The following is a 26,645-nucleotide window of genomic DNA, read 5'->3' as shown; positions in this document are numbered from 1 at the left end:
TTGGGGAATCGAGCAATCTAAACGAGAAGGGCCATTAGCAGGTGTAAAATATAAAGTATGAAGGAAAACGCTGACGTAATGCCCTGCCAAACATTTATTTAATGTAACATAAAGCAGTTACCAGGTATGATTGCTTCGGATATAATTGACACAGTACTTCAAAGATTTGATACTAACATTCATATTCTAAAATACTTAAGAAATGGGCGTTTGATTTCTAAAATTTTTAATTGTATTTGATTGAAGTAAATACACATCTATGAAATATAGAACATGCCCTCACCAAGTTATTACTTATTCTCAGTGATAGAGCTATTTATACTGAGTATATTGTTTAAGGCTAAACTCGGCATAGATACCATGTTAACGTCAGACCTATGAATTTATTTATTAGATGAACACTTATTCTAACTTAGGACACATGCCTATCGGTCTGCTGGCAGTCATGCGATCGATAGACACAGTGTGATAGTAGAATACAGACTTGTGTTATTGGATAAAAAATCATGTATGATACTTAACCCGATTCTCCGACAGTATCTTACAGATCTAGCATAAATCATTATAATTTATTTAGCATTGAGTAAATGGTCGGATAGCATTTAGTTCCGCAAGGTGTATCGATGCAACGCAACAAACAAGACATGATTTTTCGCCAATTGAGCATCGGAGCCAACGCTTAACGGTGAAGAAACATTACCACTGATGAGCTGGTGACAGCGCTATATAGCTGACATTTATTGATGAAATCACAATATTATGACAATCATTATTTATTTTTAGCATCGTTACTTTGTCGGTGTAATAAAATTGTCAAGTGATGGTCTAACACAAGTCTTAGATATAGGTGTTAAGATTTTTAGTTTTAAAGAAAATAATTTGGATTTATGCTTACAGTAATAGCTCGCATCTTATTAGCGAAAAGATGAGAAAGAGTGCATAACATTATCTGCAAACCAATTCCAGGAGACCAGTGTCATTCCTATACGTTCCTATATTACAACCAAACATTTAAGGCGTCTTATGGATACAATATAAGCCCAGCAAAACACGTAAATTTAATTAGAAACACTCGTATATACAAAGTAAAACGTCCTGACATTTAAATACATTCAATGTACTCGTACATTCCGCATGTGATTTTCCTCATGATTGATGAGACACACAGATACGAGCGTTGAACCGCGCACAAAGGGTTCCTTGTTACTGTTGCAAGAGCATCCGCCGACCGCGATTCTCGCCACATACTACAAAACAACTATCCTTATCGTGTTACTGACAGACCACTAAATGGTACACCAGTTCCACGCTGCTCGACTGTAAAGCGTTTAATGTATCAGGAATTCATAGCCTCTACCGCTATTTGGACATTTTTTAATTAAAAATTTGCATATTTCATTCCCAACGTGCGTTTCGGGTGTACTTTCGAATCTTCATCAAATAAGGGTAATCTGTAGTCTTTTATTTTGTTTGTCCCTGCTCGCGCGGTAAAATTTTACGGACTTAGAAGTTTTGTAATTTAAAACTCTGTGCATTCTTTTATTTTATAGGTACGCCCCTGCAAATATTACAAAAATAGTCATTTTCGTGGGAATAATTCTCCTACCACCGAATTTAAATGGTCTATCCATAGTGAATTCCTGTTACTAAATGGCCAATATTGTTTACAATGTCTAGTTCTAGTACTATTTTTAGGCTTAATGGCATTATATGAGCGTTGAGTTATGAACGTGGTAGATATGCGATGTATTATGTTTAATTATCGTGGTTACGGAGCTTTAAACAGCTATGTAGAAGCACTAATCGTAACGGTTAAGTCGTCAAGGATTATAAACTTGATTAAATACTAGTATGTAAACCTGTACCTGTTTATGGGAACGTGTTTATAATGATGATTCAGTAAACGAATAAATAACTGCCATTTATCATTGTGCGTAAGTTGGAATCAACTGAGCGGAACAAATTCTTGTGTTGTTGACTACTACTGGATAACATTTGCACCGTGCGTCGCGTCATTTTATACTTGCTTTAGATAAAAATACAAGGATGATCGTCTTGCAGCTCATTTACCAGTTATTACGATTTAACGCTGAAACTGTCCTATTTTGTAAACCGAATAATATTTACTTTTAAACTAAGGCCACGGCTGCAATTGCCGGGCATTGCCAACACTGAAAATGCTGACGACGCATGAATGGAAAGAGTGTGTACAAGTCTTGCAATACATGATAAAAGCATGTGAAGTAACATCATGATAAGGATAAAGATGGATGTTATGAAGTAATATTAGTGTGACTGCTTTCATAATGATAAAGATAGAACAATTTAGTTCAAATGCAATGAATGGGTGGGATTGCGGAAGATACACAAATGTACGCATTGAGCAGAGACCGGACGAGTCAATCGGCGCGCGAGCACCGCTCCCTGCTTCCATCGAGGGATTGACAAATTGAATTGATGGCGGTGACGTCACACGTAATACAGATGAACACTGAACATCAAATTATCAGAATGTACTAATGTGTACCTACTACCTACATACAAACATCCGATGTTAATAATCGTAACAACAACGTTGTTATCACACCAGACTTTTTAATTAATCGTGGCCCCATTTGGCAAATTAAATACGTGAGTAAAATTAATTTGAACGTTTTGATCGGCGCGGTCTAATTTTATCCCTGTATGCTCGTAACCTTAACATCATGCGAAGTACCATGCACGACTAGCAATATTATGCCAACCTCTTTATTAAAAGACAATTTGCATTGCCGTTTAAATTTTGGATTGTTTTCCACGGGTTTATATGGTCCTAAACGTTACATACACAATTTACGAAATAATACTGCCGAGTGAAATTGAAAACCCTAACAATGACTTGCATTTTCCTTTACTCAGTTTCTAATATTAACAGGCACACTCTAAGTAGTGGCATCACACTTACGACAATAGGGCGCTACAAATACCAACGCATAGTTTCAAACTGTTTTGTCAACAATTAAGATTCGCATTGGTGTTGTAAAATGGAATTAAGAAAGAACGTAAGTAGAGATGGCGAAAGCAATGCAAGGTTTACAACTGGCAATGCAGGGCCCGTCCTCGTCAATGACCAAGGACCTTCAGTAGTAAAAACTCGATTAAGTTGCGCCAAAAAATATTTCCAAGGAAATGTCAACCCCCTCCAGATGTGAGTGAGAGGTCTGGCAACATCAATTGAGGTTGTATTTATTTGTACGCATGCGTATGCACTGCGTCAACTGAGCCGGGTGGCGTATATTACGACATCAACGTCGCTGAAAACGTAACATAGTAGCCCCCACTGCTTCCTCTGTTGTCTTGGACTTAGGGGCTGAACCTAAAGCCATTGACAAATCGTCCGCGATGAGTAACGCTCGGTGCTACGCGGTGATGCCGGGCCCTAGGCCCCTGCCTATTATCGGAAACAGTTGGAGATTCGCTATAGGGAAGAACCCTTGGAAAACTCGTGCTTTGGACGTTTCACTGTGGTTCCTGAGAGCTTTAGCAGGCGACGGAGGAGCGGCTAAAGTGTCCAAATTATTTGGACACCCCGACTTAGTGTTCCCATTCTGTGCTGAGGAAACTGCAAGGATTTACCGGCGGGAGGATTTAATGCCACACCGAGCTAAGGCACCGTGTCTTAGCCACTATAAACAGAATTTGAGAAAGGATTTCTTTGGGGATGAGCCTGGTCTAATTGGAGTGTAAGGAATAATATAATATGTTTTAATGAACTTACAGTTAATTGCAAAGTTACTAAGTTGTGCGTTTGTTCTCGCAGACATGGGGAGCCGTGGTCTAGATTTAGATCGAAAGTATCTAAAGCATTGATAGCACCGGAGGCAGCAAGGGCTGCAGTGCCCGATTTAGAACATGTGACCGACGATTTTGTGCACAGGTACGTCTAGTCAGTATCATGCCTTTTGTTCTTTATCATAAAAAATAAGCGCGATCTGTTTAATTTACCGAGCTATTTTCGTAGCGTTATTTTGGAAAGAAAACATGATAGTGATAAATCTCTGTCATCGTAATGGAACTATAGTAGGTACACATTATGACGTGCACCATCAATGTACGTGTTTAAATAATACTTTCAGAATATTATTTATTTTTACCAGTGGCATTAATAAATACTTATCTAATTAGACAACATCTCATAAAGCGATTTCTTTTTAATTTTCATGTCCTTCAATTTGTCAAGTTAAATTTTTATCTAAATCATCGTTATAATTTCTAGTGCAAAATAATGAATAAGGAATTAGATATCAAAGCATTGAATAAATAAAAACTTTAAGCTAATGAAACATTCAATAAGTTTAAAAAAGCTGTACAAGACGTTCCGGTTAGTTGTTAAAGCATGCAGCAATTTTGTGGTCTAGTACTTCGTTTTGCCTCTACTGATCCGAGTGTGGAATCTCAGTTTAATGACCACATCCCGTTTTTAACAACGACGCGCGGCGTCTGCGCATTTGTTTTGAGCGACCACTATACTTACTGACTCACTGTGAACAACAAACCTCATTCAATCACAAACGTATCTAGCATTTCGTTTGAGTGACTTGACGCGAAATATTTAATGTTTAAATCAAGTTAACATAATAGTAAAGACTTCAAACAAATTAGGTCCTGGTTAAAAGCTACCTGCTATTTAGAGCATAGTTTACTTAAGTAAGTTCAACACGCGATCGTTAAAATATTAAAACTCTAAGCCCATTTAAAAATATTTTTGTTACAGAATGGAATGCATTCTCGACGATAATCGTGAGCTGCCGAAAGATTTTCTCACGGAACTCTACAAATGGGCCCTTGAGTGTAAGTGCTACTTGACGAGCGGCGCCACCTTCTGTGAACCCTATTGTGCTTTTCCGCATAAACTTGCACCAAGTGGTAATTTAACGCCTTAAGAAAACACTCATTTTTGTTCTAGCTGTGGGCGCTTGGGCCTTGGGGACAAGACTCGGCTGTTTAAAGGATAACGATGCTGAAGCGAAGGAGATAATCAGGTGTATTCACGGGTTCTTCCATAGTGTTCCTGTGTTGGAACTGTCTGCACCTTTGTGGCGAATATATTCAACGCCTGCGTACAAAACATACATTGAAGCTCTGGACGCGTTTAGAACGCTGTGTTTGAAAAGGTTGACTGATAAGGGAATTTGTTCCCAAATTGCGAAGGCTTCGGGAGAAAAGGTTGCCACTATATTGGCTTTGGACCTATTATTGGTTGGTGTTGACACCACGGCAGCTGCTGCAGCGAGTACTCTGTATTTACTAGCCAACAACGAAAGAGCACAGAGAAAACTACAAATAGAGATGGACAAGAACCTTCCCGAGAGACAGAGGAATGACTAGTAAGGACTTAGACAGGATGCCTTACCTCAAAGCTTGTATAAAGGAATCACTGAGGTGAGTGATTGTTTTTATAAAAACAATAGTAAACACTATCTTCATCAATTAATCATTTTACAATAAACTACGCCATTCATAAACTACAAAAGGCCATTCTATTGCCATAAACATAAACACCAGAGCCCATTTACTATAGAACATTTCTGATAGGTTAGAACATGACTCGTCTATCAACACACTAGAAGAAGCAGCCTGCATGATATTCCCTTATACCGCTTTTATAGAACTTAGGGAGTAAATTATTGATCCTATTTCCCGATTGTAGGTCCCTTAAAATTTGTATGGCAGCTTTGTATCTTCGTAAAGTGTATGTTGTCTTGTATGCTGTTAGGTGATAATTGCCTTCGGTTCCCCTGTTAGTCACCGGACGGACAGTTTGCGGTTTCTTCGACCTACATAGAGGCACAAAGCATCAGATTTTCTGTGAAATGTTTTATGAGAATAAAACTTCCTGATTAACTCATCCCACGTACTACTCATGTGTCATCAAATATTAGTGAAATTACGCCTTTTTTAAATACGATTGTGAGAGATGGCAAACATTAGTTCATTTTTGGTTTCGAAATATTTAGCTTGGGTTTAAGACCGGTTCATTGGAATAGAATAGAGAGAAACACATCTCCCATACATTTCGGCTAGACGTGTGATCTTATACCAATGTCATTAACAGTAACAGGAGATTTTCCTCGTGTCGCGAGTCCACTAACCTCCATATTACGTTCTGCAGGATAAAAACTTGATACAAATGTATCGTCTTGTTGTAACGTGACCAATGATGGTCAGCGTCAGGTTACATTTGCACCTGAGTTACTATTAGGAGCCAAGTCCACAACTCAAGTGTAACAATACTTATGTACACAACATTATGTAATTATATGACTTGCTGTACTACTCCTCATGCCCCGATAAACTCAAACAATTCTTATTCAACTGACGTTTAGATATCGATTGTTAAAAAAATTAGATAATTCTACATAACACGCTTAAATAACATTTCTATTTGCAATACTCATTTTATAAAAAAAGTTGTTGAAAAAACAACATGCAAATACAGGATGTGACTATTTCGCAGGAGGATATTAACCCTTGTACTGTGAACAGGAAAAGAGTAACATTCTCTATTTTTAGGAAATGATATCATTTTACATTTCATTTCAGTTCAGTTCAATAATGTATCTTTGTAAAGTTTTCCTTATAATACGGCTTAAGATAGAAAGAACTGAAATCGAGACATTGATTTGTGTTTGTTACAGAATCAAGCCAGTTATTTTGGGCAACGGAAGATGTATCCAATCAGACGCCGTGATATCTGGATATTCTGTTCCTAAAGGGGTAAGATAATAAAAAAAAAAATAGAAAAAAACCTACACCACGCTGAAGCAGCAACCATTAGGCAATAAATGTCTCAAGAAACTCGCATTAAATTAGACGCTTTATTTGTGCGTGTAAGAGGAAAAGGATAACATAATATAATATTATTTCCTTTTCAGTCGCACGTCGTTTTCCCGCATTACATCCTATCAAACGAGGAACGGTACTTCCCGTCGCCGAAGGAATACGTCCCCGAAAGATGGCTACGTGACAATGAAGTTCGGGCGCCTGACCAGGCACCAGGATCGATAGCTAATGCTGATAAGCCAGGATGCCCGTATACAAGAGCGATGGAGGTGTGTCGCAAGCAAAAGGAAGTAGGGATCCACCCATTCGCCTCACTTCCTTTCGGCTTTGGACGACGTATGTGTATTGGAAAGAGATTTGCTGAAGCTGAATTGCAGCTTTTGCTCGCTAAGGTGGGTTTTAGAGAATTTACTAACTAAATTAGCCTCTGCTCATTTATACGGTAGTATTTCACGTTATGTAAGAAATTTCTAATAATGATAATTAATTTGGGTAATTATATTTTTCCAGATATTCCAGAAATACAATGTATCGTGGCGGCACGGTGAGTTAACTTACAGTGTAACGCCGACGTACGTGCCGAACGAACCGTTGCAGTTCACACTCCACAAGAGAAACGGTAACAACACTAGCCTATAATTTAACATGTTAAACAAGTAAGACGAATAACCAAAGACGATTTAATTTAGGCTACATTTTAGAAGCTTTTATTTAACTTGCAATGTATGTCAGTATGTTAGTTTAGGATTATAGAAAACTAAGTTTGAAATGTGCACGGCAGAGTTTTTCAAATAAACCCTTTATGTTGGCACCTTTATTTGCATTTCATTATTTAAACACTCGTAATAGGTGTTGCAACTGGTAAGTTCAATGTTTGGTTCTAAAACAAAGCCTACATTTCGGACGTGTGGAATGTCAACCTTTACTCATTTAATATTATGGGGATTACGAAATGACCGTAACGTAACGGTTCACGTAATGTTTGAGGACAATTTCTTTGCACTTGAACATGTCATAAGTGTTTGTGTACTCACTATTTGGCGGAGTCGTTGAGCTGGTACTCGTTGGAGCGACCGAAGCACTCCTGCACGCCTGCGTCCGCCCAGAGCCTCTTCATCGCCGCCAGCAACTCCTCGCTGAACGGCTCCGTGTCTTCCATCCGTTGGATCACGTCAAACACCATCTTGCCATCGCTCTATAACAAACATTTCTGTATTAATTATCTGATCAGTACAGCAGCGTACTCTTAAACTTATGCTCAAACCTGTGATACCCAAACTGAACCGACTGCCTATGTGGAAATTATGGCAAAACAAATAAAGAACAAGTATTTATCCAGTAGTAAACATCTTCCAGCTGATAATTCCATTCAAACCTTAGTATTAAAGTTAATTAGGCGATAATGGCCACACCATACAGTCAAGTTATAAACTTTTTTGGTAATATCCGAAGGGCTTGCAAGACCTTGCAATTTCAAAAATTGTGAAATGAAACCAGAACTTTCGCTACTATTATCGTATTATCGAGTGCAGTGACTGGTAACAGAAACAAGAAAGGACAGCATTACCATTGTAGTTTCGTAACAGTTTCGGAATTAGGCCATGTCGAAAGAAAACAACACCCTTGATAACAAATAGTTAATTATTTCTGTAGTCTACATATTTAGATAAATTGTATTGTAAATTAATTATGCATGTACTGTCTACGTGTTCTTAATAATTATCAAATTCATATAAAAATGGAGGCGTTCAGATATATAGTTTGTTTGTTCTGATATCAATTATGGGATTAGACACTAAATAGAATACTAATTTCTATGCGACTTCGGCTGTATATTTCTAGTACATGCCATTAGTAATCAAATAAACAATATTAAACACTATGACTAAGTACAAATAACAGGAAACAATCATTTAAAACGTCTAATATTTCCCTATTTAACATAATTATAATGAAATGTACACAATGATTATCCGTTTGCATACCGATTTTCATATGCATTATCCTATTACTGATTAACACGTGACCAACATAAATAAATAAATATAGAACCATTATCATAATCAGTTTAGTCATTAACGTGATTGAAATAAATGAGATAAGTTGTAGTATGTAAAAAATGTTCACAAAAACATTAACACTGATTATAGTGATTATGGTAATAACGACTGCATTGGTCGAGCGTAACTCATTAGTGATTTAAGTTAACAAATAGTGAACAAAGAATTTTCATAAAGTAGGAAATTGGACTTAACATCATAAAATATGTAATAAACTTTAAAGTTATGACTGTGTTTCCCCATAGAAGGGGTTAGGGCGAACTTATTTATCAACCAACCACATGACTGGACATTAGTCTTGTGTATTAAGAATAACTATTCACATAATAAGGGAATACCCGTTCGGTAAATAAAACTACATAATAGATTTTATGTCCAATTATAACAATTTCTATCATGCAACGACTATTGCCTAACTTTAAAAGTAATACACGCAGCTATAAAGAAAGATGAGTCATAATAATTCGTGTTGAACAGCAATATCGTCTCAATTGGAGTTGAGTGACCCAGCATCTTCGACATACGCTAATCCGATTAGTAATCCATTTAGCAAACTCGTCTCGAGAACCGTACGCTTTCGTTACGCAATCCGCTAACACTCATGTAAAAAAGAATTCTCACTAATTACAATAGGAATGTACAATATTCTCTTGTGTTTAGTCTTCGTCTGAAAGTTTGACGAAGTTTGTTGACGACCAGACTGCAATGCATCATAAATACTCATATTTTATGTACCAGAGACAAGTCCGGCTTGTTCTGGGTATTATAAAAGTTTATTCTAGCGGCACTGCGGCATGAAATGCCATGCTATGAAATAAATAACTCGTACATTAGGCTTTTGCTTTTACTGGTTGCAGAGGTTTCTGTGAAATATGCTCTAATTATGACGGGTGTTGCGGGCTGCGAGGCGCATGCGCGCTGCCCGCAAGGGTGACGGGAAGCTCGCCGCGTGCCATTCACAACCCCTCCTCGGAATAACCCGCTATCGCCACCCTTGTTACTTACACATTGCATATTCATTTAAATACACGAACGTCCATTAGGTCGTTACCTAGGCTGGCATTCAAGCTTTGCTTTTGTAAAGCACAAGGGCGTTTAAAGAGTGGCCGATTATATTGCTGTTACAGTCAATATTACGATTGACACGGAAACATATTCCTCGAATGAGGTGGCAGTTTATGATGGAAAATAACGCCTTATTGACATTGTGCCCTAGCGTATGCTCGTCAATAAAGCACGTGCAATAAATCATTTCACCCACTACCTTGTAACTTAAACAAAAGAGTATGAATGCATTCAGTAGAAAACCAACCGTACAACTTAGGCCTGAATATGAACAATGCGCAGCAACCCTCGTGTGATTCACAGTGCGTGGTACTTAGGTTTTGTTTCAACATGTTTGCCGGATAGGGCTGTCACGTCCACTGCTTTCATGTCCCTCGTTGAGATAAAGAGATAGGTGCACGAGGTTACATACGGTGCCTTGTGCACACTAGCGACGTACCACACTGGGCGTACATTATGCTAAACTTATAGGGGGCGGTATGGCTAAACGCACTTCTCATTAGCGGAATACATTAAAGGGGATCGAAGTCGGTACATTTCCTAACTGGAAAATACAGTCGCTATTTAATCTAGTCGGCAATATTATTTATTGCGTGAGAAGGACCAGTAACGGATATTTTTTATGACTCTGTCTCATGGACTTTTAAGATCCGTTTACGACGTACCTATGTCAAATGGTGTGTGCGTCACATCTCGTGACGAGTGAATTAATTACAGTTTTCAGAAGGAGCTCTCGTTTGTTGTGTAACCGATGACGTTGACATGTACCATTCCTCAACAGGTCGGAACGGAACTAAGATACCTTATCTGTGTGACATTCCGAACAGGTGATAACAGTGTCCAACGTATCCCCTACAGATTTTATAACATGTTCGCTGGTCGCCCGCTAGTTGCTAATAGAATCGCGCGCTATCGCAAATACGACGTCCTCCTTATCAGGTTTTACTGTAAATTGTTCAGTTAGCAATGTGTCGTTAACGCTAACACAATAACCAGGTTCACGAATTAACTTAGCCTTATCTAAAGTGGAAAATTGATTGAGTTTTCCGTATTTTTTTGTAAATTTGGCTCTACCAATAAATGTCATACTTCATACAACTGTAAAAACATGACTTTAATAAAACAGAAAGCTTTACAATAATAGTATTATTTGCTTTTGTGTATTGATTGCCAACAAAATAACAATGCAATAAGCTGCTGTGCAGAGCGCAGCCGGGCTCGGACGGCTGGTGCACGGAGCCACTCTCATGAATAACGAACGAATACCTAATATTGATCTCCATAGAGCGAACATTTCATAAAATCGAACAACTTCGGCGAAATGCAGATACAATTTTCATTTATTCATAGAAACCTTTCACCAGAAAATTATGCAGATACCAGTACAATACTTTAATACAAATTGTTGAGGGCAAAAATATTTGGTTGTTTGTCTGTTATAGTTTAAGATAAAGTTTGAATTTATATTGCTATAACATATTACAGATTATGTTTTGTTGAGCGTCTAGTATGAAGTCGAGGCTAAACAAAACGGATGTTTGATTTATCTACGACTGTTCCTGAGCATCAATATGAATCAATGACGTGGAATGGTTACGATGCAATAAGTATCATTACTCGCCAGTATCTCAGGCACTCCCACAAATTGCTTTGTAATCAGCATTAGAGGCAAACGGAAGCCTCGGAGCACTTATTCCCAATGTAGATTTCGATGCAATCGACATTATTTTTACTGACGATCGTCCATTATTTATAGAATACGGCCGACACGTAATCGACGCAGTTTATCGTTTACGCAACGAATACTCGCTTTGATTTTCGATTTTAGTAAACTAATGACTACTATGCGATTGATATCTTTGAATAAATAATTCAATTCCAACTGTTCTCATCAATGATTTTTACTTATATTCTGTTCAAGTCTCATGAAAAGATGGATTGAATTAGAATTCTGTGGCGTTAAATGCAAATACTGAGAACTCCATCATATTTAATACTTTCAATACCCGTTCCTTGATTATTATTTTTCTTTCTTTATAAGGTTTTGTTGTGGAATATTTTACTAATGGAATGTTTATCGAACGACATGGAAAACTTTTGTCTGGTCGACGACAGGTCGATAAAATAACCTAGTAGCGCTAATATCTATGAGATAATGTCAAAGTCAAGGGTTTGCTTGTTGTTATTTGCGTGAGTCGTCGACCTATGGCGAACTAGGGTAGATAGTAAAGCTTTAGAATAAAAATGTGTAGTTTACCTCTCGGTCCTTATTGCCGTAGGTGATACCCAGGTTGGGCATAGCACGCAAGATGGCGACGAGCGACTGAATCGTGTTGCTGTACACCACCGGCCGGTACTGTTTGAAGTCTTCATTTGTGAAGCCACTTTCGTGGATAATTCTGTAGGAAGAACAAGTAATTTTATCAATGAAGCAATGGTAAAGATATTAACTGATCAACTGCTATCCTCCTAGTGGCGACTTGATCAATACATCACAAGATTATTACACGAGTATTACAAATTATGAGATGTAGAGGACAATTATCACAATTTATTTATGACACAGAACAAATGAATTGACCAAATTGAAAGAACGAGTTAATAAAAGGCGCAAATGTGTATTAGTCATCGATCGACTTGTGATTCATAGTTCCAATAGTGCGGTATTTTAACGAGATCGTCGAGTTCCAAGCCCGACCGAAGTGATTTCATGACGTAGCCATTAATGTTACGGGAACGTACAACAAATTAGCAGTAAACTTGTAATTTATGCAGTTCCCTTAATGCAATTATAAATAGCTGTTTAATATATTCACTTAACGACGGGACTGTATGGGTCATTTAGAAGACGATTTTATAGCCACGAGAACTTTTATTACATGTCTAACTGCATAAATAATTTTACATTTTAAATCAATAATCGCTATTAACATCCACGTTTTCTTCTTGATTAATCATTCTAATAATAGATATACATATGCATTTACTACAATAAAATATATTATATCATTAAATGCATAATAATCAGTATGCCACAGTGCTATTGTACGTCCAGGTCTGAAGATGAGCTCGGAACAATAACTTCAAGCACAAAAGACTGGAACATCTTTTCAAATGACTATTGGAGATAAAAATGGAACTACATTACTTTCTATAGATAAGAAAATGACTCATACATTTCACTTAAAACCTTGTTCCTCTTTTATTCAACTCCAGAAGTCCAATCTTCGCCTGAATTTCATATTTATGACGCATTCGTATTGTCCAGATCTGACTTAAATTATTTAGTCGATCAGGCATTCAAATTGCATGTACATAAATAAATAATGTAGGTGAGGGCAGGCTCGACTCGGTGACAAACGAGAATATTGCCAATTCGGAGGACGGGATAAATGTGCCATTGAATATGGATTTCGCGAAACTGTCCTTTTGTTTGCATTGTTTTTGACTTTACATTTTTTGTTCGTTGTCATTTTCATTTCGGTTGTTTTTGTTGCAAAAAACCTGCAGTTTGTTAAGTTCATTTAAAATTATAATGCCTCGTAGTCTACCTATGTAAGCATGTTGTATTCAGCATACCACTGTGCTTTCCAAGTTATGAAAGCAATAGGTTGCTGACAGTTTCTTACAAGATGTTAAGTAAATATTTTAGTATTTTACAGATTCGAACAATGGCAGCGGTGCGTGCGGATGATGCACTTCTTCTAACGAAAACAATCTCGGTGAGCGAGCTGCGCGCGCCTTTCATGCACAATTCGCAGAATTTTACTCGTATTTCCATCAAATTCCAACTTTATTTTTTCATGTATAAATGTAACTAACAGATTCAAGAAAGTGACTACACAGGATTTTCTTCGCCTAGACTATAATGTAACATCAATTGAACATTAAGAATTTATCGAAAAATATTATTTACATATCGATTAAATAATTGGATTTCCAACGTCTGGCGTTTTACAGATCTGTAGCATCCGGGACTCGGATGACGTAATTGCCAGCACAGTATGAAGCCAATATGGCAACATATACAAAACGTTGATCATTCCAACATTAATGTAACTAGAGTGGAGCAATATCGATGATCGTGATTCGTACTATTGTAGTAACCGTATCTATCATAAGTCGGTCGTCCAAGTGACACCTTATCGAGATTTGTTGACAATACAAACAGTATTTGCTTTGATTAGATAAAGACAAATTGACAATATGGTCAAATGAATTTATGGGCTTTTTAACGTTTACAATAAATTGGGAAAGTCCCAATGTAAATGAGATTACATTAGGTAGGTATCTGCCTAATGAATGACTCATGACATCTGATTCAGAAACTGGTTAAACGCAGATTAGTCTTGCCTAATTTTCACTGACCATCGTCAACTTTTTGGCAGGGTTTCTCACCGTGAGACACAGACATCGTCAGATGTCGTTTGATGACGTCATGAAACTTATATTATTCATACATCACATGTACGTCGCTACACCTCATGTCGTGAGGTGAAGACAAATAATATAATTATCTTAATTTAAATAACATGAACCGACGTATCATAAAACTGCTGAAGAACGGAACACATCCTACGTGTTCGTTACTTAGGCATTTAGCGTCTTATGGACTTGTGTACTTGTATAGGCACAAAAATTTAACTATTCTATGATAGTCATCATTTATAATTGCAAATTGTGAAATGTTTCAGCAAATATTAATTCAGAGCTAGCTACTTCTTCTAGTTTACATTTAAGTACCTAACCATTATTGGTATATCGAAAACATAGTATTCCCTACATTTCATACATCAAGTAATCTTTTATCTTCAAAATGTAAAACGCTTGTTGACAAGTCGTAGATAGAGAGATAGCAGACAATCGGCCGATATGTTATACAGCTAGTTATATCTAAACAATAGTATTGATTAAGATAGATACGAATGAATATAATTGATAACATCGGGCTACAAGCATATTGCGGGAAGAGTAAAAAAATATGTGCATCGCCACTTACAAATACTGCCTGTACCATGGCTCAGTAACAGAGAAAAGTAATGTTCTGTGTTTGAAATTCTGCCAAGCTGTTTGGCACTTAAGATCTCTTTCATCAGTAATCTTGGCTATTTAAAATTATTTCTATAAAATTCCACAAGTTTCAAAGCAAATGCAGTTTGTTTGAACACAAGACAAATCTTGCTAGTCCATAAGACCGATTTGCTTTTTAAAACGTAGAATTTTCTTGATGTAAAGCCAGCTTTGCTATTCAGCGGATGTAGAAGTTATACGGATCACGACTTTGCTGTCTATTCAAAGGATGCAAAAATCTATTTCCTTTACTGACTGGCGAACGCTAGGAGCCGTGCCAAGCAATTTTGATGGACTATTTATCTATTACCGGCTAAGTACGTGATCGTGTGTAAGTGTTGGACTTCAATCAGATTTGGAAATGTTCATGTCATTCTTTATGTGAGGTCTTCCTTCCAATATGCTTGTGCCGATGTTTTATTTAATTAGTTGATTTTGTTGAGAGTAACTCTCACTACAACTAAAACTATATAATGGTAAACTTACTTCATTTGTTTGACTATAGTACTTTTGCCTGATTCACCGGCACCTGCGAACAAAACAAACATATTAAAAACAAGTTGTAGATAGTGTATTGTGATTCATAAAGTTATCCAATCATAACAACGTTACATTAGAATTAACTAATTGAATACATTAGGAAGACCAATGTTGTATAAAGCTGCGTTCCTTCAAAGTAGACATTTCGCCAAACCACGCAATAAAACACGCGATGATATAAAAACATTTAATTACCGCCTAAATGTAAACTGTTTCAGTCCACATTATGCACGTCTCGTTGAGTGAAAATAGCATGGAAAAATAAATTAACGTTTGCTGCGAGCCGTACGCGGACATACAAAGGGTTTACCATGCTGGTCGATAGAATTCTCTGTTTTGCAGCACTGCGCATAATGAACACTATACATACTTCAGGTTTTTTATTTAATTCCTTGAATAAAAAATAGACATATACATAAGGACTGTACTACGCCGCAAATCCACGTTTTAAACTTCGTTTAATTGTTTTTAATTGCCAAGTTATCTCGTACGATGAACAATAGGTGATGATTTGATGACAATGAGCAATCAAACGTATCTTGGCAACAATTACCTTTTAAATACTATCTCGTGTAAGTACTCAGGCTTGCCAAGTAAGTACATATTGCTACAGTCTATTCATTTACCGTTATACCTTTGTACGTAGATATTAATTGACTAATAAAGTGACGAAATTACGTGGGTGTAGCAAAACGAACCCTGTCAAATTCAGGTTCTTAGTATCGTGACCCCTGTTGGGTCTAATTGGCTCGCCAGCGCGAATGGCCGATCTCTGACCCCAACCGATATACACATTATCACTACACACTACTGCACTCATGATTTCTACATTGCAACTTCAACCATTCATACCTTTGATTATTTTACTAATACTACAGTGTTATTTATCAAAGGATGAGGCGTCTTGCACAAAGACAATGCATTCGTACGTCAAAATAAAAGGTATCATCGCATATTTCATATTCGCTGTGAAAGAACTTTCACAATAAAGTGGATGGTAATCGCGTGCCAAGAAAGTATTCCCACGAACACCTAATGTAATAACTTTTAAACAGTGACTGTCATGTTGGATTATTTAGTTAATAGTGGATGCTTCAAAATTCAAACAGTTTACAAGGTATCTTATGCAGATCAAACGATCGGAGCAAGGAATAAACGGCACATTACCTCACTATCGGGGTTTTAGATAGTGTTCCGTACCTGCGAGGAACATTGCTATAACCCTGCATTTTATTTTTATTGTCTTTGGCTACATTTATATTATTGTCATAGAGCACTTTTTCGCATGAACCTGGTTGAATGTTTTATCGTGTCGTAAACCTCGATAAAAATATAATGTATCGAGTCGAACTTCTGTATCGGTGTGACAGGATGGGTAGACGTCGCCTCTGAGCCTTTTTGCGCTATCATCACGATAACATCGTCGCGTGCTCGAATACCGCTTGCCTGATAAAATACCTGTCCATAATGTCCGTCCGATCGCCTCTTCAACGTTAACCTGACAACATTTGCCTATTCACGAACAAGTTATTTTATCAAGAAGTGGTAAATCGAAGACGGAACATTGAATCTAAGTCTTTCCGCCTATCTAATACAAATGACTTAATATTGAAGATTATCGCAGAATTATCTTTTTAATAACTTCGATATTGACCGATTAGTGCAATAGATTAACAATTATCGCTTCACGAAGTTCACACTGCGATAGGAATAAACAAAAATATTGTAGTGTATGTGTACATGGGTAGTTAGTAGTTAGTACAATTTATGAAAAACGTTACATGTTATCTTTTTTTTTAAACCAGTTGGATAACTTGGGCAGGGAATTAAATTCAGTTAAACGAAGCACCTCACGTAACAATTGGTATTTAGTGCATGCATAATAGAATAAATGATGTTGATTTGAATATTTTTTATCAAATTCCTTCAACAAGAACCCATTTCGTGACATACACGCATGAATTCTAAACCCAGTGGTTAGTCCTGATTATTGACTTGATTATACACTAAAGACAATACATACTTAAGATTTTTACGACTACACTTAACAATTTACGCGAGAGTAGACCACAATATGTGAGAATGGTGTGAGTGATCCACATAAAGTACAATAAGTTGGTATTATTGACCAAGACAATGTGCCCTGCTCAAGCTTAATTTAATAACATTGAAATATGAACCTTATTTCTATTACGATTAACTTTCTAATAAAAGTCGTAATAGATAACTTGAGTCTAAGGTGAGTCTACAAAACTATGACCATTGAAATGTATGGATTTTTTTCAAAGTGAGATATGTGGTGTTGTGAGGAGTGGCTCATTAAAGCAAAACGCCATTCATGGCCATACATACACGCACCGTCAACCACGGCCGGCATGCCGTGACACCTCAATTAACTTCTAGCACAAGATATCTAGTTGACACACTTGTCACATGTGATTGGTCACCACATGCTCATTACATGATTGCTAAACATATTTTTTTGTTTCATTTCATTTCATTTTCCTTGAAACAACTACATGCAGAGAATTAAACAATTGTTCTAATATTCTAATTAGAGTTCTAGACATTTGATGTCAGTGGTTTAGAAGGACACAAGTCATAACTATGCATTCAAAATTATTCTGATATTTTTTCCTGTTATGATTTTCACCCAAAGGTGTTGTGGTTTTGTGAGATATTTTAACAATAGGTCTAGTAAGAATGTAACAATGGCATGAATGTGAACTGGAATGTACACACTGGCGGCTAACTATGTATAGAAGTATAATATAAATTACAAAATGTAGTTAGTCTCAACACCAATGATCCAATCATTCACTAGCTGATCTAAACATGTCATACAATCTATTATAGTGCCTAACATAGAGATATAACATAAACCAATGGAGTTATGAGTAATGAAATATTTTTTAATAAGAAACAGAAATTGTTGATCATACAACTACCCACTTCATAGTAGACAGTAGAAAAACACAATGGTGACTCATTCTGGGTGTAAAATGACTAAGTAATTGGTTTTGAATGGTATGCATAACTATACTATAGGTAAGGCCTGGTTGAAGTTATGATGCTAAAACTTGATAAATAATTTATTAGGTAACTACCTATATGGCAAATTATTGACACAAGGACATTATTAAATAAGGAAAGTGATTATTTATTTATATAATCCATAATGACCATAAAACACAGCTGTTTTAGCAGAGCTCGAGTCAATGCACCCACATTAGTGTCAAGATCAAGGTGACATGCTTTTGTAACATATTTTAATTATTTCTTTTTACTACAAATTTCAGCTCAAATTTTGCTAATATTTTGTGAGGTGTGTATATGCGAGTAAAGAGTAAGCACAATACTTCATGACTCACATGATTGTAGCCACAAAGTGAGGAAATATTAGCTGCAGACCATCATTAATTTTGACATTATTGAATTTGTTACATTGTAATCAAAGGAAAACCTATAATATTAATTCATCTAAGTACTGTATGTATTGAGTTTTTAGTTATGTTTCCTTTAGTGATTGTATTTAAATGTAAATAAGTATTGTGCCATTTATCGTTAAACATGAATGACATTGTTCTGGTGAAATATTGGCAACCGTTCAAAACACTGCCAACAGGTACAGTGTTTACAGTGATTAAAATTCTTTAAATACTAGTTGATTGTTTACTGACAACATTACATGTGGTTTTGTAATTACTAATACATATTCTATACAATTTATGTGTTTTTGAACAGAACAAGAGTATTTTATTGAAATATTCTAAGTGTGGACTGTTTAGTTTCCATTGTATAACAGATTTTGCTTTTGTGCTTTATCAGTCTGAAAATGTTATCACTTGAAGGTCATCTATGTAAATAGCAGGAAAACTGCCATTTGCCACAATGGAGATGTTTCCTTAGCAGCTAAGTCAAAGTAATACTTGATAAGAATCTACAGTTTTTGTGGTTGATTCTTATTGGATTTGAAATATAGGTGTATATGGGTGGTTGCATTTGTATTTCTACTTTTTAACATCAAGTTTGGGTTCATGCTATTACAGCTTATGTTAGACTGGCTTTTGAGGTTTTACCTAATTATTAATGTAATACAAATATTAAACATAACATGGGTAAATTAGCAATTCATGTGAAAGCTTTGAAAAATATATTTCTCAGTGATAATGACATCATGGGTTCAAATAAATGTTATCAATCTCATTAGCTAGGTAAAACAAATAGTGACAATGTTAAAGTACGTCATGTAGTACCTATATGTCGAAATACGATAAGGAAAACCCCTCCTGTATAGATTCACGACATTGAAACTGAAATCAACCATGATTAGCATAGAAATTACTGACAATGAGTCCATGCTCATGTTTCCTAAATGTGAAACAAATAGGAACTTTCATTTGCGCACGGAACTACCGTACATGCCGGCATAATGATTAGCTCCAAGTGAAAGCCACTCTTCGTTCAAAATGCTCAGCGAACGAATACAATGCCCGACGAACGTTAGGACGCCACCACAAGGGACTGCGTTAATGTAAAAATTGTCCAACAGGACGCCCAATTGCTGCAACAAACCCCCGAAACATGGGTGCGGCCATGGATCGCAGTCAAGTTAAACAGTTACACCGTACCTAATAAGAGCAACTTGATATCTTTGGAGGCCTGGATTCCATCCTCTTTCAGGTTCCTCTCGATCTGTCGGCTGCGAGCTGCAGCCGCACGCTCCTCGGCCGACTGGGCGCACCCCATGTCGGCAGCTGTCCCTGTTCCTTGGCCGCCGGCCGCCCCGACCCCTGAGCCGGGCGCGCTCTCACCGCTCCCTCTGCATGCGCTCCACACGCGTCCTGCCGCTCCGGCGAGACCGGAGCCACCCTACACAACGTTAGCACCCAACACACAGTAACCTAACAGTACCACTTATCACTGTTCATACGACTCCGCAACACAAAATCTTTAGATTAACGATCACGAATCAAATATTTCCAGGGATTTTTGCTGCACCGAACACTAAAAACACGCAACGACAATGCAAACTTTAATTGATTTTACAAATCCGTTTAAATACGAGATAATGGCGGCCGGATGACAAGCACCACACCAACTCCGCACCGTGACAGCGACCGCGCCCCGCTCGACTGACGTTCGGGTGCGTTCGGAAATCTTCGTTCGGACTCGCTCACACATGCGTGAAGGTACATTCACACGCGAAACAGAGCACGAGCAATGCGCTAAAATCAAAGATTTGTCAAAGACAAAATCTACTTTTTTCAGACTAAAAAAATGTGATGGCGCCAATTTTAAATAAATTCCGTTTTACACAATATCATTCAGTTACATATTTTCGTAGTTATAATTTGAAATGATTCAACTTCTTTATTTTTAATTTATAAGTTACATCAAATTAATTGCTTAAAATCTAATAGGAGACACCTTTAGATTTGAGTCAGAAATATTAGCATAGTTATAGGTACATGCACGTACTTACCTAGTGTTTGTTGTATATTAACATACGTATATTATTCATTTATAACAGAAAAAAAACCTTTAACTCCTACCTGGTCATCTAATAGTTTCTTTATTAATTTCATCAGATCGCGGGTAGCCAATGGATGCACATGAAAGTGGCAAGTGGTCGTTCGACGAGAAGGCCTTTGTTCATCCGTAGACGTCTTCCAGCTGATGGTGATAATTGCAATTATTCGTGTTTTAGGTCAAAAACTTAATTTGGAATAATTATTCAAGAACCCTGTACCACTATTGGGCTCTTACAGTTATTAAAATAACGATAGTATCGCCCAAAAACTTTATTATGGTTTAACGTCCTGAAAATCGGGCAGGTGTAAACTTACCGTGAATTGGCTAAGGGCTTTCTTTTCTTTTTCAAACGTTTCTTAGATAAAATGGTCGACATTCTGTACCTAGTTTCAGTTTATGTCAATAAACTTCCAGAATAAAAAAATACCGGAAGGCAGCTTATTTGTTTTTATAAATGATAAGAATAACATAATATTAAAGACGTTTTACTTCACAATACGTGCATTAGTTCAAGTACTAGTTCAAGGAACGCAGCTGCTATCATATTCATTTGCGGCCTGTGGCTTCATTGATATCACGCTGAAGATAATATTTCTAAGGACTAGGATCATAAGAAAAACACGAAGATGGCGTTAAAAATACTTACCTACAGAAAATAACACAATCAATCAAAACAAATGACATCATAATAACAGTTTTCGATTTCAGTCTGTTGTACAGTCGGTACCTATACCTAACTAGATATTGAAGAGTCTCCATTATTTAGTGGTGTAACAAGTAAACTGGAATTCTAGCTGGTATTTCAAAAATGTCAGTCTTATGTTTCGTGTTAATCATCGAAATTGAAACGAATAAGAACCTATTACTCCTCCTAAATATAATAGGTTTATAATATAATAGGTATTATATCTCTCGTCACAGTTTCAACTGGTCGTAGCATCCATGTTTTCAAACAATTCTGTATTCTGTGCCACCCATGTAAAAATTGTTTACGCAATCAACTAGTAGCAGCATCATAGATAGTTGCCAAAAAGGGGCCTAATGTACACCACCACCGCCACAAGGTTTGGGGTCACTGATCCCCTTTACCCCTTACCCACCCAAACATTTCAAGTGCATTTAAGCTTTATTTAAATTATCACTAAAGATTTTTCATCTCTGTGAAACGTTAAATTGTATTACGAACTCAAGACTGCCACGTACCAATTTATATTAAGCTGCTTTTGATGTTAATATGCCTTGGTTAGTACGAGTAGGTAATGTATTTTGTCTACTTTACCAAAGAACTTAAATTGGTGTACCATAATGACCGAATGACAGCTAAGTAGGTTTGCCAGGCAACAAAGTAGGTAAGCAGCACCTAGGTATGTCCTTAAAATTAGGATGAAGGATCTAAGCAGATAGATATCTACAAGTTTCTTGTGGAGTTGTTTCTTGAATACATATTTCATGTATCTAGGTACCCTAGTACCAACCTATCTAAAAGTTAGGAACTGTCTATCCAATATCCATTCACAAAGTTTTTTGTGTGGAAACGTCAATGCATTAATTCTATAACATTCCCGAAACGCTGATTGCCGGCTTCATAGTCTGAGTCAATAGAGCTCCAAGCCTCGAACCGGTGTGCGCGCGCACCTGCTGCCTAGAGAGAGATAGAGAAAACTCCATTACCAAGGAGCAGCAGCTTAATGTCCTTGGCAGCCTGGATGCCATCTTCCTTGAGGTTCTTCTCGATCTGCTTGCTGCGCGCAATGGCGGCGCGCTCCTCGGCGGACGAGGCGCAGCCCATGGCGATAGCGCGCACGGCCTGGCTCGCTACGCGCGGCAGCGCCGTGCCCCTCGCATGCTCGCGGCCCGTCGTCGCGCGCACGAAGCGCCGCGCACGCGCGAGCGAGCGCACGCGTGCTCTGGGACCAGGGGGACGCGCTCCAGCGCCACGCTACCACCACGAGACGGCCGGCACGGCTTTCCGGCTTTACCCACGCGATACCAAGCGCGACGGAGCTCAGGGGACAAACGGAACGCTGGTAACCGACCGAGGTGGCGCCGCGGCGTGAACCCGCGTACGAATGACGGACCGCGCAGGTCTGGAACGGCGCGCCTAGTGCGCAGGCTCCGCCGCCGCACCGCCTCCGCGCGTCGTCCTCACGACCGCACGGACGCTGCCCGCCCGGTCCCTCCTCCCTCACATACCTACTAGCACCAGTAACACCCTACGTCAAACCTATAGAACAAGGCGCCCTCAACTTATTAGGCTTAGTACAATATTGTACCGGATGTAGAATCTAAAATTAAGTTAACTTTACAGATCTTGCTAATTACGTACCTACCCACACATCTCACATTATATTATAGGGATGCTGTGCAGTACATATTCAACGCACATTACGCACAGCGTTTAAATATTCTTTACATTTCTATGCAAGATAGGTTCGTCATTTAGGTAATTGGAAATAAGGAAATTGACTTCACTAAAAGTGAAAAGAAAAAAGTAATCCTATCTATCCTTAGTCAAGACGCGGCGCGGGTTTAAATTGTTCTGAGTTTATGATTGTATGTTTTTAGTCTAGTTTGTATTGTCTAACTCTTATATATCGCATTATTAAATGGGCCGTAATGAGCGTTTTTAACCCATATAAGTATTTTATCCACGAGAGACGTAATCGTAATGCGCGTGCGGCGTGTTTTTCTGTAGATAGAAGTAGGTACCTAACTGTAATAACAAAGGATGTGAAATTATTGCTGTTGCGTGTAGAAAATTGCATAGAAGTTCGATCGATTAATCTAACTTTAAGATCTTCGTACCTAACTACTTACTTCCCATAACAGGCACTTAAAACACAATTTTTTTAACAGGGGTCGGGGGAATCGTTGAAAAAACAAAATAGGTAGGTACTAGAGAATGTGGGATCTCTCTCTAACCAACCCTGTGGTCATCTTCAGCAGCTAAAATCGGGATAACTAATTGTACAACGTCTGTTTAGCTCATCTACGTGTACGTAGGTATCTTAACACTTGCTGTGCATGTGACCACCATCCGTGATATACCACCGTCTTCTCTGAGGTTACTGGGTAAAACAATATAGTTCTCATTCGTAGTATTCGAATGCGACTACTTATATACCTACATGGGCATTTCTCAGGTTTATTAGTACAGTAGTTTTAAATGGAATATTAGCATGCTTCGACATATTATGATGACGGACTGATGGCAGAGTGGATTACATTCGTTGCCATCAGTCTACACACGGGTGTCAAGACGACTAAGGGACTACATATTCAACAGAGACCAGGCAGCAGTGCTCTCCGATAAACCTGATCCTTATACAAACTGCGATCTCCAACTTCCAAGACGCCTGCCAAGTGTGAAGATTCGAACTGATATTTTGTAGAGGGCAGAGACAACTCTCACGGGCTGTTGATGGACGTTGAATGATGATGATTGGTATTTTCAGTAACGGTCGCCACCTCGCGCCTTTTTAAGATCTACATCAATAGCTAATAGTTTAATAAGTGTAGGGGAACTCAATAGGTACAAAAAATCTTAGTGCTAGGTTGGTGAGTAGTTACTTGGTGCATGTGCTCGAGTGGAGTCATACCACGGTTTCACAAAAAACCAGCGTGAAACATCGCTTACGTTCTTATCGCCGTGACAATGAGGTTACCAGAGGCCAAACTAAAAAAGGTTAGCAAAGCACTCGCGACTCATTTGGTGTTGCGGGTGTCCATGGGCGGCACCGATTGCTTACTACCAGGTGCTTGTTTGGTGTCCTATACCAAAAAAATAAAATAAAAAAGCACAATTTATGTTCTTATTACGATCTGCATTTAAATTACTTCAACTTCACTATTGTTTATAATCACAGAACAGAGAAAAACAGTACGAAAAGCATATCTCTCTCTCATGTACTTCTGTCTTACAAGAATCTTATTGGGTTATCTTGTAACTATTTCAAATAAAACATATCAATTAAAACAAAAGATAATTCTATTAAAAATAAATAAGTAAATTACAGAGACACTAAATTAATTAAAGACAACTGAGACAATTATTTAAATGTAGAGGGAGCCATCGGCTGGCCCGAGGTGGTGAATTCCAATAAGTAAGGCATCTACTAGAGTCCAGACTCCCAGTCCACCGAAGCTGAAAAGTTTTCCAATGCCTTCTTGCCAGTGGCCAAGGTAGAACCGATCAGCTCCAAATCCTCCGAGGGTGAGCGCAAGGATCACTGCCGTACCCCAGCGAGTGCCGGCAGTCCAGGAACATTGAATCTTCTTTAGGAACCTGCGCTTTCCTAGACACAGCACATCATCTGACACTGTGCAGTTAGTCCTGAAAATTTACATTTTAAATGTTAATAAGGTAAGTATAAGTTCTGCGTAAAGTTCACAAGTAAACATTTAATTTAACCTCAACATTTTGGAGAATAACTTGAGTTCTTATGATAATATGAGGAAAATGTAGTATGACTCAGTGTATATTTAAGAATATGAATACATTATACTAACAAGTAAAACTTCAGCGGTGATGCCAGAGAATTGCAGTTTGCTTTCTGGTCACAGCGATGTTCCCATTTCTCTGTTTGATAACAAAATCTACACATAGCAGTCCTGTTGAAGGTTTTGCTACCCTGGAAAATTAATAAATATATCGTTAACTGTGAAATAAGTATTCTACAGAGGTAGAATGATTATTAAATCTGTGTATTCTTACATTGCAAACTATTTTTGGTTTGACAGTGCAGGAGTAATTATAGAAGCCTCCATATCGACAATCTATGCTGCGATCACAAGTTATACAAGGATACTGAAGAGAGGAACATTCAGCAGCGTCCTGGTCAGCAAAGTGACAACTCTTCAAGTATTCTTCATTATCACTAAAATTCACCCCTTTGTCATTTGAATCATCCTTCATTTTACTTTCTTTGCTCTGTACGTCCATATTATTGTTAGCTGCGATAAAAATATTCGATTAAAACTATAGTAAACGGTAGAAACTGATGATTTTAGTAAATTACAGAGGCGAATCAACTTACCCATATCAGTAATGTGAATAGTATTAAATATAACTAATAAAACTAAAACGAAACAGTCTCTTATACTTATTCTTAATGGCAGACTTCTCGGCATCTTGAAATTTATACCATTGTACCAGTAATTCAACAAATTCTTTCAATCTCGTGCAATATTGCTGAATTTCTTTCGCACATAAACAACAATAATAACGTCAGAATAACATGACAGGTGCCAATTTGACAAATGACAATGACAGTAAGAAAAAACTAAATAAAATGACAGAACTTTGAATGTTTTCGTTCTGAAATGCAAGAACTTGGTCTTGTCTAAATCTTTTGAAAATTACTTTGATCGAAATACTAAGAATTTTCTCGATTTTGTAGGTAGCGCTAATCGCTTCCCATCAGATGATAAAGAATATTATGATGAGAGTTGAAAACTGAATCCAAAATTAAGTTTCTTTAATTTTAATGGTAGTAATTAAAAAGATAAGGGTAGGGCAATAATTAGCAAGATAAGCGGTGTTGGAATAGTACG

General features: G+C 37.6%; 3 protein-coding genes across 4 annotated transcripts in view; 1 reads left to right on the top strand and 2 right to left on the bottom strand.

Annotated features, from left to right (window-relative positions):
* Positions 1 to 23,166, bottom strand: part of LOC118265708 (guanine nucleotide-binding protein G(o) subunit alpha) — a 34,013-nt gene extending 10,847 nt beyond the window's left edge. Inside the window, exons 1-4 of one of the 2 annotated variants that reach the window (XM_035578788.2) lie at positions 22,764 to 23,166; positions 15,504 to 15,546; positions 12,205 to 12,346; positions 7,857 to 8,017 (exon numbers count right to left, since the gene is read on the bottom strand). In XM_035578788.2, the coding sequence (XP_035434681.1) occupies positions 7,857 to 8,017; positions 12,205 to 12,346; positions 15,504 to 15,546; positions 22,764 to 22,881 (464 nt within the window). In that variant the 5' untranslated portion in view covers positions 22,882 to 23,166. Of the gene's footprint in view, positions 1 to 7,856; positions 8,018 to 12,204; positions 12,347 to 15,503; positions 15,547 to 20,188; positions 20,690 to 22,763 lie in introns of those variants that run through there. The other variant, XM_035578787.2, reaches the window with a different exon arrangement.
* LOC118266312 (probable cytochrome P450 49a1) lies at positions 1,647 to 7,639 on the top strand. Its single transcript, XM_035579718.2, is given in 8 exon segments — positions 1,647 to 3,722; positions 3,800 to 3,916; positions 4,754 to 4,830; positions 4,946 to 5,354; positions 5,356 to 5,421; positions 6,678 to 6,756; positions 6,915 to 7,214; positions 7,333 to 7,639. Coding segments are annotated over 8 exon segments (1,518 nt in total). The 5' UTR covers positions 1,647 to 3,381; the 3' UTR covers positions 7,462 to 7,639.
* Positions 23,167 to 25,062: 1,896 nt separating the features above from the next.
* LOC118266471 (TM2 domain-containing protein almondex) lies at positions 25,063 to 26,337 on the bottom strand. Its single transcript, XM_035579943.2, has 4 exons — positions 26,129 to 26,337; positions 25,807 to 26,045; positions 25,602 to 25,723; positions 25,063 to 25,425 (listed from the first exon to the last, which is right to left on the bottom strand). The coding sequence occupies exons 1-4, from the start codon at positions 26,220 to 26,222 to the stop codon at positions 25,146 to 25,148; spliced, it is 735 nt and encodes a 244-aa protein (XP_035435836.2). The 5' UTR covers positions 26,223 to 26,337; the 3' UTR covers positions 25,063 to 25,145.
* Positions 26,338 to 26,645: the final 308 nt, after the last annotated feature.

This window comes from Spodoptera frugiperda, chromosome 7 (genome assembly GCF_023101765.2).
Source record: "Spodoptera frugiperda isolate SF20-4 chromosome 7, AGI-APGP_CSIRO_Sfru_2.0, whole genome shotgun sequence".
NCBI lineage: Eukaryota > Metazoa > Arthropoda > Insecta > Lepidoptera > Noctuidae > Spodoptera > Spodoptera frugiperda.
The sequence above is the reverse complement of the archived record's forward strand: the minus strand, read 5'-3'. Positions and strand labels throughout refer to the sequence as shown.